Below are 12,739 nucleotides of genomic sequence, written 5' to 3'. Positions count from 1 at the left end.
TATTCTAAATATTCTTATTTATGCATATCACCTTCCCCAACTAAATGCTAAGATCTTTAAGGTCAGGGATGGTTCCTTTTTGTGTACTCAGTGCCTCACAGGACCTACACATGGTTTGGTGCTTAATAAGTGCTTCTTGTTGTTGATCAGTTACACAGTTTAATCACTCATTTATCACCAGACTTGTCTCTGAAACAATGCTTAACTGTTCCAATTCAACAATGAAAGTAACAAACATTAGGTGCTGAATTTGTGTAAAGCATTGTTAGACAACAAAGATCTGGATGGACATATACAAAAGGGCATCTATACAAGGGCTGAGAAAAGCCTTTCAGTAAAGGAAGAACAGCCAAATAAGATCAGAGATGGAGGATAATCCAGTCTGACCAAAAGAAAGAATACTTTTGGTTAATTTGTGCAATATAAAGGTGGACAGGTAGGTTGGAGACAAAGTGTCTTGAATGCCTGGGTCAAGGTTTGATTATTTATTGAGGACAAAGATTACACGCTGCCAAGGGCGTTGCTCCAGGGGAGTCACGATTTGGTGAATTCATTGGTGGAGCATCCTTAGAATAAGCATACACCATTCTGACAGATCTACTTTGAAGACTATCATTCCATTGTGTTAGTCATAGCCATAACCAATTACCCAGCTGCTCCGGTCAAATGGAAAATCTCCACCAAATTCATAAAAATTTGGGGTAGTTAGGAAACATGAATAATTGGTAACAGAAGCAGACAGACATGGTAACATACAATGCAAGATAACAGAGATACTCTACAGCTTTTCTATTGAGATTCTATCAAAGGAAGCAGACCAACTGTCAGCTTTGTCTTTACACTAAAAAAAAAGGAAGGGAAAAAAACCACAAAATAAAAAAGTAATTGACATCCCTTTATTATATATACTTTTTCCTTACATCAAATTTAATGTGTCCAGAAAACATATGAGCATGTTTCTTCTGAAAGTCATACAAAGAAACTGGACTATTGATATTTCTTTAAAATACACAGTAAAAATGTATGACATTGTATCACTTAAATTATGTTTTACATTATCAGTGCATTTCTATCAGTAAGATAATGGTGGATCCAAAGGTCTCTGAACTCTGAAGTTAATTAGGTTTATTAGAGGAAGGAATTTCAAAAGTCCAGGGCTCTATTTACTTTGATTTTAGTCATGCTTGTGAGAAATAAGTCACTCATACATACTAAATAAAAATGGTTGTCTTAATGACAAAAGCCAAGAAATTCAATTTGATAAACATTTACTGAGTGCCTATTGTATGCAGAGCACTGTGCTAGGCACTGGAAATGTAGTTAAGGCTGTAAGTATGTCCTTAATCCAACAAACTCATTCCCTCACACAGAGATAGTTTTTAAAAAGTCTCAAACCTCAAGGCCAGTTTACTTGTTTCAGCACTTAAGATAACTTATTTCCACTTTGAAACACACACACACACACACACACACACACACACACACACACACACACACACACGCTCTGAACCATGAAGGCAGACATTTTAAATCACTTTGATATAGTTTCTTTTACTGGATTAAAGTTCAGAAGCCTGTCATTTTGAGTTGATACATTAACATAAATATGCTTATTAATTTTAAAAAACTGTCCTCAAATGCTTACATTTACCTATGGACTATTTTTAAAAAATAGCCAGGTAACTGTCACATCTCAAAAGCAGCATCTGGAGTTGGGACTGTTCAAAATGGCACTTGGAACCATGCCAATTTTTAAAATTCCTATAAACATTGATTAAACAAGGAGGGGAAGGAAAGGTACATATCTTATATCTGCTTAAACACCCATTCCTTAGAAACCTATCTCAGCTTTGTGCAAGCTTGAAAAGTTTGTACAAATTCCTGAAAACATGATAGATTCTGACAATGAAAACGTGTGACACTCACTTCCTTTTTAACAGTCATAAAATCCTAATGTTCATATCATAATTCATCCCTTTTGTTATCTCATCACAAAAACTTTGTATTCTTGGATCCACCATATCTCTGAATTGTGCCTGGTGATTTATTTAAGCAGCAATTAATAAAATTCAATATCGTTCCCCGCCCAACACACATATGCACACGAAAAACCTGACATTTTTATACATTTTTAAAACCCCAGGATCTTAACTTTGGAAAAAAAAAAGATCTGTTGCTATTGCACTCATGGCAGGCTAAAGACCCGTCTAATCTACTGTCTGGTTCCAAGTCCATCACTCACCTTCTCATATTAGAGTGATGAGATCTATAAACTGGAGTCCAACAGCCAGTGCACATACGAAAATGGAGTAATGCTTGACACAGGGCAAGGTAAAATATGGATGAGATACTTTTAGTGAGCTCAAAGAGTTTTTCCTAAATCTCTGATGCTCTAACAAAGCGATAGACAGGTAGTTGCAAATGTGAATCCAATGGTCAAATTTGTAAAATACCAGGAGGCATAAAAAGAAGGAAGAGAAGGAAGAAGGAAGGAAAGGGAATTGTAACTGGTAGTGGAAGATGAGACCTAGGTTCTTGTCTCAGCTCTACCGACAGGCTTGTGGACTTAGGCAGATCACTTCCTCCCCTTTTCTGGGCCTTCTGTTTCTTCATCTGTAAAATGAGGGCCTTGCTTAGACAACTATCAATATATCCTTAAGGCTTTACGGTCTATGGTTCCTTCTATAGAACCTAGTCCGCCCTGCTTCTCTCCCATGGCCCCTTTTGTCCAATGAGGAATTAGGAAAGGTATTTAAGGTCAAGGTACAAAAGATAAAGACTGTAGCAAAGAAGTTTTAAAGTTACCTACCTCTTACAGAGATAGCAGTTTTTCCAATCAAAATTAATCAACTGTGGGGTATTTAGATTCAATTTGCAATTAACAGGCTCATCTCCCTTTAAATTCTGCTTTTTTAAAAAGTCACTTGAATTCCAAGTGAGAGCCTTCACGGCCTACTGTGCCACAGCCCCATAAAGTTTAGTCATTTTGCCTGCTTCTTCTCTAATCACAAACAAAATGCCTAAGGGATGGTCAGCCAAAGAAGCCCTTTCCTGATATATGAGTAATATTAAGCCAACATCTGTGGATTTCACTCACTAATTTTAATCTATGTCCCACATAAATGAAATCTATGTTTCACAAATGAAAACTCCAAGTTGAATGATGATATATTTGGCAATCATAAGGTAGTACAGTCTTTTACCATTGAAAATCTGATTGCTAATCTAAAATGATTCATAAATATTAAAGTATCCAACCTTGCCACTTCAGATAAGAAAAAAGAAAACTTTTGAATGCAACTATTCTCTCACCAAAATGTCCCTTGTAGAACATACAATCCTATTAACTGCTTTTAAGCTGCCATGTAACCGCTAAGTAAAACACTGAAAGCAATTTAGAGCCCGTTCGTCGATTTCTCTTTCCTCACTGTCTATATTTAGCTACAGGAGTTATTTTATTCCTGTCTATAGGAGTACTAATAATACTAATACTAATAATAAAAATACTCCTATATTTAGATGACATATGAAAGCCATCCCATTGAGGGTTAAGATTTTTGCTCAAAATATACACCATCCAAATACCATAATTATGGGCCGATTAAAAATTTGGCACGGCTATTATTATTAAATAAAAGCTGCTTTGGGGGTGATATAAATGTGGAAAAAATAGTAAGTTTTCCAACTCGTATTTTAACACACACAAAAAAAACACTGTTCTGAAGTTTTGTTTTAATATGGATTTTAAAAACTACTCTTGCTTTCAGTACTGGATGGCAAGTTTATATGAAATATAGCCAAATCAAACAACCAGACCACCTAACTTTATCAAGGGAGCTATAACTCACCCTTTACCAGCAGTTTGAAAATGCCCAGTTTCAAAATACAGTACAAGTATTTCAAAGAACATATTCTATAATTCTTTATCATCTGCCAAATACACAAAATTTACAAAGTTATAGCTTCAGTCATTCTCAAGACATCTAATATTTCACTACTAATGATAAATGATTCTAAAAATAACTTTTAAAAAATCCTCAACAAAAGAAAAAACACCCAGTGGCAGCAAACTAAGCATCTGACTTGCTGCTATGCATACATTTTCTAAGAAAATACTATGGTCCATCATGTAAGTGGTGATCAACAAACTTAACTTTGCACCATTAGTTCTCCTAATAATTTATTTTAAATATGTAAGTTTTATCCAAGAAATCATATATGAGTTTGAGATTAAAAATTGAACACTAACCAATCCAAGGGGAGTGCTTAGATTTTTTTGCATAGCATAAGTATTACTGAAATAGGAAATGCTTGGTGGATGGTAACTGATAAAAAGTATGAATAATAAAAATAATAGTTTTAAAGAGGGTAACCCCAAACTCATGAGAAATATTATAACAACTAAAACATACTGAAATGTGTCCTGGTCTATTAAGCTAAAATTTGAAAACAAGGACAACTGAGAAAATCTACTCATTCAAAAATCCACAAAAAGGCCATCATTTACTCAAATATCAAACATTTCAGAGAATAAAATGATTTGATACAGTAAATTCAGATTGCCAACATTCACCTACTTCACTTGTTTTTTTCCAAAGTATAACTGACACAAGCTAATTTTAAAACAGGAATGCAAAGCTAGGGACAAGCTAATTCAAAATAGGTATGCAAGGCTAGGGATGTGTAAGAGAACACACCTGCCAGTTAACTGGTCAAGAACATCACTAGGATGAAAATCACTCCCCATCTCTCAAAAAGAAATCATTCCCTGACACACAATGTACAAGCATAAAAAAAATGTTAAGTGGTCAGATGATATCGTTACTGTTCAAACATAAAGAAAAAAATGTTCTTAATGGTTACAGTTTTATGCTGGTGGAAGTCTATTCTGATAGATTTTAATTACATTTCTGGGGTATACATTCATAGATTTATTTAAATCTCCTTTTTAAAAAATCAAGTTTTCATTCAAATGAATATGAACATATCCCTCAAAATATACCTGCCCAATCTAAAGACTGCTAGGACAACCAAAACAGGAAAGGGAAAAAAAAAATCACTCATCTCGAACAGCTTCAAAAAGAAACCCAAACCTCAAAACTGACCCAATAAGAAATAAGTGAAACACTGCCCTACCCCCGCAGCTGGAGGGTGGGAATTTGAATGAATTTAGCTTTGTTTTTAAACATTTGAAAGACATCACCTGGGAAAACAAAGCAGTGATTCTAACTCATCTCTAGGAAAGTATCATTTTAAATGCAAGGGAAAAAAAAATCACCTGAAAAGTTTTTGCCAAAGTAGGAAAAGATGGGACCAGACACTTTCTGTCCCACCTTCCCCCCTTATAAATCCATCATTTACTTGGCAGTTTTTGGTACGCCTAACTGTAAGTGTACACATACATTACCAGTGGGCATGGTTCATATTTTGTAGATAAGGTAGCTGATGGAATCATGACCCCACAGGGATATGGACCAATACATGATTTCACGGGAAGAGAAAAGGGAGAAGGGTCCAGATTGTTCTCATCCTCATGGAATGATAGAAAATTACTTATTTGATCATGGAAGTGTCTGCTTTATTCCAGAAAAATAGCTGCTTTGCCACTAGCATCACCTCAAAGCAAGATCACCATTTCTCACCACCACAGAGGTTCAAAAATGAGGAGGAGGCATTTGTCATGTGCCACCCAGTGCACAAGCTGCCTCTCCAAAGCTCCAGCTGCACTGCAGGCTGAGGCTTAAATTTTCACTTCTGCAGCTTCTTTCTCAGCCTTTTCTTTTGCCTTCTCCTTCTCTTCCACCTTCTCTTCCTTTTGGAGCAATGCCACAATCTCAGTGACCTGACCCGTGGAAATGTCGATATCTTCCTTATCAATCATTTCGATGACCTACAGGAACCCAATCAGAACATGGCAGAGTCATACAATGACAACTTTCCAATTGTAACACCACTTACCTATTCCCAAGCTCAACTCATGTGTAGAAATGTCCTGCATTTGGAGTCAGAGGACCTGTGTTTGAATCCTGACTCAGCTACTTACTATCTGCATTACTTTGCCTCTTTCAGACTCAGCTTTTTCATCTGTAAGGTATACATGACTTCTGAGAAAGCATCCATCTATGACCCTATGAACTTTTAAGCAATGACAAAAATTATTCTAAATCTTTTGCAGTATCAGCAAGGTGAAATTTCTTTTGGCCCTCATGGACCCCACACCCAACCCTGAGGCTGCTGAGAGTCAAGCCCAGGAGGGCCGGGGAGGTGACAGAATGGACTGGGTCACAACAACCTACAAAGCTAGAGTCCTCTGTGCAGATCACACACTCATCTACAAAGAATGACACACCAGGTGATAACCAAGAGCAGCACTAGCATAGCAAGCATAATGAAGAGGAAACCTGGTCAGGGAGGAAGCAAAAGGGAGAAAATAAAAGGGAAAAAGGGCTACAGAAAAGGAGAAGCTAAAGGAATCCAACATGGCAATCAGAAATCAAAGGTTACCTTCCTGCCTCAGGGCTCACCTATGTGTTTTGTGGCCTATGAATGGAGCCAAGGCAAGTGGCCCAGGGTTCCAGGTCACAGTTAAACTGAATGAACCCTGGACTCAGAACCAGAGACCCTGGTTTCTCATCCTGGCTCTGTCACTTACTACCTGTAGAGCTTAGGTCGAGGTAAGTGACTTGACCTCTGTAAAATGGGAACACTACCCAAGTGTTCTGCCAGTATCATAAGGCAATGTTACAAAGAGCAAACAAGATAATGGGTGTGCAAGTACTCGGTAACTATAATGGGAAATACTTATAGCCTACTTCCTGGTAAAAAGAACAGTATACACATCACCTGATTTGGTCCTCACAACAAACATCCCTGTGAAGCTGGACATGTAGTCTATTATCATGCCCATTTAACAGATAAGAAAAATGAATTTCAGGGCCATGAAACAACTTGCCAAAATACACAAGAGATCCTACAAGGATTCAAGTCTGCTAAGTCCAATGCATTTTCTACTAAACCATGCTATAATGCACTACCGAAAGCTAAGCCAAGGCTCATCATGATTCCTCCCTGTGTCTACAATGTCAACTCTGACCATCCTCATGACCAGGTGAATTCTTAATCCCTCTTTGAGCCCAGATGAAATGCTACTCCCCTCCCTTGAAGAAGTCTCTTAATTTTTCCTTTTGGCCTCACAAAGCACCTTATTTTGCACCTCTCTCACCTGCTTATCACAGAATATTGCTTAATATAGTTATCTCTGTATGCATCTTCCTCCCCCCACAACAGAGGCTGCTCCAAGAGTGTAAAGACCATGTCTTATCTGAGTTTTGTGCCCATTTCCCACACCAAGACCGAACAAGTGTTTTGCACTTAATAAATGCTTACTGAATTAAAGTGTTGGCCTATAGCTTTCTCTCAATTCAATGTCAAAAGAAAGTTTCCATGTATGTATCCATAAGCATCAATAAAAAAAAATTTTTTAAAGACTTCTGCAAACTTTGAGTATAGAAAGTCCCTGTGCTTCTGTGGAATAAAAAGATGGCTGAGCATCTTGACACACACCTACAAATTCATTTTCATAACTTAATTGGTGTTACTGTTCTCCAATTCTTTTTCCCTCACTTAGTTAGGTCCTAGTGGGAGATAGCATATAGAAAAACACAAAAAAAAAATACTTAAGCATATAACCCTATTTCTAAATAAGCTTTATTAAAAACTCTAATTTAGGCACAAAAAGAGCTACAGCTCTTTCAGCTTATCCTTCCCAAAGCAGAGATGCTCCTAACCTAGGATGACTGTTCTAGAACTGAAAGAGCTGTCAGAGGCCACCTAGCCAGAACTCTTATACCACAGTGAGAAAACTGGAAGTGAACTGGAAGTGAAAGGACTTCTTTTCACTTGCTGGCACTTTAAATCCTATTACAGCGAATGCTACGGGGTCAGAACAGATTGTTCAGTCAGTCATATAAGTGGTGCCTGAAACCAAATTCACGAGCTCCATCACAGAGTTTCACGATCATGGTGTCCATACTATGGGGGCAGCAGAAAGAACACTGAATTTGGAATCACAGGACACGAATCAAAGCCTGGCTCAGCCACTGACCACCTGGGTGACCTTGGGCCACACGACTCATTTCTCTGGGCCTCAGTGTGCTTCTCTCCAAAATGAGGAGACTGGACTACATCCTCCCTAAGGTGCCTTCCAGCTTTAAGTCTAGGATCTGTGAACAAGTGTGGACTTCACATTGGTAAGCATCTGCAAACAAAGAATCTACTTGATTCATAGGTCTTGTGTCTATTTATGCTCACATTTGCCCCTTAATGTGACTAACACTATACATATATATAAAAAAACCAAATAGTACCCTCTGCACAATTCAGCTCTCCATTATGGAGATCCCACTCCTAGCCCATACTCTCTCAATTCCCATTGTTCCAAATTCCCTCCAGAGAGATGAATACTTTAAAACTATCTGCAAAAGACAACTATCAAAATGGCAAGGTAAAGAGAGATTACATTTCAACCAATGATGAAAAACAAAATGGGATTACGATAGAACTGAGTGTGATGGTATCAAACCTGTTCCTCAAAAGATACTGAAGTAGGTAAGCATAACAACTTGGCTACAAACATAGGACCCATAAAAAGTACTAACTGAGAAAGATGCTCAAGGTTCTTTACAAGCACTGGTGACCTATAGGACTATCATCAAATTTTTCTTAACTACCTGTAAAACAAGAAAAATGTTCAAAAAAAAGTAAATGAACAGGATGAAATGACTGGACATACATTTCACATACTGGGCTACCCTCACCCTATAACACACTAATATTCAGGTGAATAGTTGAAGATTTAAAGGACATTCCATTTGATTTTTAAACTAGTGAAAATTTCCACTTGAAATTTTTATTTCAGGAAAAGTTTGTGAAGTAAAGGGGAAAGAAAGAGCAGGCAGGTAAATAATCAGGTGTTAAAAACAAAGGAAAAAATGCAAAGAATTAAATTATGATCTCTTTCTAGGATCTATTCAACATAACACAAGCAAAAAGCAACAAAGAACACATAACAACATAGAAATCTGGGACAAAACAATTAAGTAACACTAAATATCCCTGACTAAAGGCTTTTGTCAAAATTTCTCTTTGTCTACCACAGGGTATTCCCAAAGTCTGGACACATAGGCAAAAATGCATATTTTCAAGAAATGAAATGAAATTTAACAACATTTTATTTAACTGGAATATTAACAAATAACATCTTCAATATGATTTCCATCATTTGTGATGCAAAGGTGGATGCGCTTTGCAAGATTCACATGAACTCGATACGATAACTCCACATTGCTGTCAATTTTAGCACATTCACTCTTTATGCGTTCAATCAAGTATGTTGCATCTGTGATTTTCATTGAGTACACCTTCTTTAGCATACCCCAGAAAAAGAAGTTAAGGGGACTAAGGTCCGTCAATATTCCAAATATTTCAAAATATGCATTTTTGCCTATGTGTCCAGACTTTAGAGACACCCTGTAGACAAACATATTGCCATTTTATGGATTTGAAGAGTTTCCCCTCCCCCCTAATTTATGGCATAATTCCAAATGAGACAAGAGAATCTAAAATAAGCTAGCAGCTTAGATTACAGAAATACTGAAATAGACAATAAACTGATTACATCTTTAACTGAAATCTGTTCCTATATTATCTAATTGAAGCCTGGACAATGAAAGCTTTTTTGGTACGTTTGGGTGGCTTGTTTTGTTGGTTTTAACTATGCAATAGAATATGGGCCCAAGCCATGTAGAAATACTCCAGATTCTAAGGGTGGATCTGCTACCCCATAAATGAATGGAAGTACAGACTGTAACCTACAACACACACTTTGCAGAAACAAAGGTGAAACTCCAAACATCAGAAGAAGAAGCCATGACTTTTTCTTTTTAAAGGTAACTGGAACTACACTAATTCAACTTCAGTAAAATTTTACATAGCTCTGCACCCTTTTGTTACTATGAAATCTCACTTGACACTTACCTTGGCAACATCATCTATATTAATCTTGCCGTCCTTGTTTTCATCCAGAGCAGTAGCCAACTTCATCAACTTTCCCTCTGGAATTTGCTCAAGTTGTTTCATCACATTTATGAGCTCACTGATGGTGATGACATTTTCCCTAAGGGGGAAACCCAATCTGTATATGGCAAACAGTTACTATGAACAGAAGAACTAGAAAGAGATATACAAGGAGTAGAAGCATGTCATCATCTCCCACTGCAGAACGCAGACCACCTGAGTGCCCCCTGAACTCAAAGAGCTTTGCTGGTAGTAACATTCTTTATAGGCTTCCTGCTGTCCAAGTCCTGTCCAAATTAATATTAATATTCAAGGTAAGACATGCCATCCTAGCTACACAGTCTCTTGGTCCTAACATCTTCTCCACTTAAGAGGTTTGGGAAATGTTAAGGAAACAGAAGTGATACGAACCATCTACACTGTTCTAAATTCTAAGGAAGGAATTAAGGACACTTTTCCATCTTAAAATACTTAAGTGAATTAGTAAAATGACCACCTGAACCAGAAATGTGCAACCATGAAAAAGCAGCAAGTGCTCAGAATGTTGTGTTTCCCTTGGGAATTTGGTTAGGGATCACTCTACCAACCCTTCTGTCCAATAAAACAGGCTTTTAGAACATCTGTATATCACATCTGAATTAGTTACCACCTTCTCTTATATAAGTTTTAAGCTCCTATAAATTTCCTTCAAGAGACTGAACCCTGATACAACTTTCTCTTCAAAGGCCGCACATCAGATGAACCTCATATATAGTCTCAGACAGTTTCTCCCTACAGTAATAGGGATCTCCGGTCTTCATTTCTGAAGCCATCACTGGATAGTTGAGCTTTTCCATCAAAATCTGTCAGTTGGCACCCATGAATTTAACTTGCACATCCTGATCCTTCCCCCTCTAATCGACACACTCTGAACCTGGTGCCTGCTCCTTCTTTCTGAACCAAACTGATTCCAAATCCCACTCCCAGGCCCCCACCTTTCCTCTACCTTAAACCTACCATCTAACCTTCCCAAGTTCCCCTAACCTTATCCCTCTGCCCTGCCTTCTCCAACTTCTTATCCAAAAGTAAAGAACAAAGACTAGATATACAAAGTGGAATTTTAAAAAATATATATTTGATAAAGTCTAAGTAAGCTCTAGTGCATTTTTTGTTTTGTACTCCTAGGTACAGTTACAATGTCACCGAAACACAGCACTCACTAGGAGACTGGGAATCTGATAAAACCTCATTAATCCGTTATTATACTGAGGATTCATTAAAACACAATTTATAGGATTCCTGTTCCAGATCCACCAGAAAATGTCTGGAAAGGCTACACTCTGCAAAGTCTAGGAGACATGTTTGCTTTCAGAAGAGTAGACAGATTATAACTGGATAGACAGCCACACAGTAAGTATATCATACGGTCACAAAATACAGACTGTGAGAGCTGAAAAGTACTTTAGCTCATAGGTGGCTGGCAGAACCCAAAGATCTGGTTTAAATGGAATTCCATGTCAAGAGCATGCAAGGTCCTAGTGTTTTATATTGTTTGAATAATTTACTGAGATAAACTGTGGGATATTTTCTATTCCTAGGGATGTGGCTATTTGAATGTGGCTATTTAATAAGCTTAAAACTAAAGAGAAAAAAGAAACGACTTCTATCTAAGCATTAATACCAAATTAGGTGAAGTGGTATGTCATCCATACTTGCTCCTCCCCTCGCTCGTGTCATCTTTCTCATCATATCAGAACTTCCCCACAAACTCATTACAAGGAAAAAAACAAAGGGTCCAAATGGCAAACTATACAAAGCATTTTTATGGTATTTCACCAGAATTCTAGAAGATAAATAGTCTGTTCCTCAATTTCTTATTTCTAGGTTCTATGAATGTTTCTACATTACCATTCAGATGATATTAAAGAAGAGATAATGTCTAGTCACTGATTAACTTCTGCATCCAAGCAATGGTTACAGTTCCAGGAATATTAAGACCTAGATAAATAGTGGCTCTTCATCATCTCCATTTACTGAGCCCCAGTTACGTCACTGAGGTCATCAGGAATTGTAATAAATTATCTTGTGGAGGACAAAGGGGTTGGGATTGGGGGAACAAACATTGTAGCTTTCAGGTATTTGGAAAAACTTATTTAAAAAAAAGTGATCAAAGCAGAGTATTTTTAAAGTAAATAAGTAATTTTAAAAACAATTTCCTCCTAATATCTGAGAGTAACACTGCATTTAAAATAGTCACCGCACTATAAAAAATTAAATCCAAATGAATTTATCACCACTTACCCAGTAGCAATGACAGTAGTGCTGTCCACTTTCCCTGCTTCTGCCTTTTGATCTTTCTCTAATTCATGAAGTATTTTTCCTATCTGTCCAATCATCTGGTTCACCCTCTTGGACAATCGCTTGCTGGCTTTAGATTCTTCTATAACCTCTTCTTGACCAGTCTTTGAAAGCTCCTTTTTGATCTCTTGCAAATCCTGATGAAGATTTAAAAAGGACACATTAAATTTTCATGTTTAAACTTAAAATAGAGCTTAGCCTCAAGGAAGTAATAAAATTCAAGAGTACTAGCACTGAAAAGATATAAAATGATATGTTAGGGACTTAGGAGTTTCTACTGATATCAGTCACAGAAATTGTGCTCGCCTGCACGCGCTCTCTCTCTCTC

General features: G+C 37.2%; 1 protein-coding gene across 2 annotated transcripts in view; it reads right to left on the bottom strand.

Moving 5' to 3' along the window:
- Positions 1–880: 880 nt before the first annotated feature.
- LETM1 (leucine zipper and EF-hand containing transmembrane protein 1) overlaps positions 881–12,739 on the bottom strand; it is a 74,623-nt gene continuing 62,764 nt past the window's right edge. Inside the window, exons 12-14 of one of the 2 annotated variants that reach the window (XM_036762655.1) lie at positions 12,355–12,548; positions 10,036–10,192; positions 881–5,890 (exon numbers count right to left, since the gene is read on the bottom strand). In XM_036762655.1, the coding sequence (XP_036618550.1) occupies positions 5,741–5,890; positions 10,036–10,192; positions 12,355–12,548 (501 nt within the window). In that variant the 3' untranslated portion in view covers positions 881–5,740. The remainder of the gene's footprint in view (positions 5,891–10,035; positions 10,193–12,354; positions 12,549–12,739) is intronic. The other variant, XM_036762656.1, reaches the window with a different exon arrangement.

Source organism: Trichosurus vulpecula, chromosome 6 (genome assembly GCF_011100635.1).
Source record: "Trichosurus vulpecula isolate mTriVul1 chromosome 6, mTriVul1.pri, whole genome shotgun sequence".
In the NCBI taxonomy this organism is placed as follows: Eukaryota; Metazoa; Chordata; class Mammalia; order Diprotodontia; family Phalangeridae; genus Trichosurus; species Trichosurus vulpecula.
Note: the sequence above shows the minus strand (reverse complement) of the source record. Positions and strands in the feature narration are given on the sequence as shown.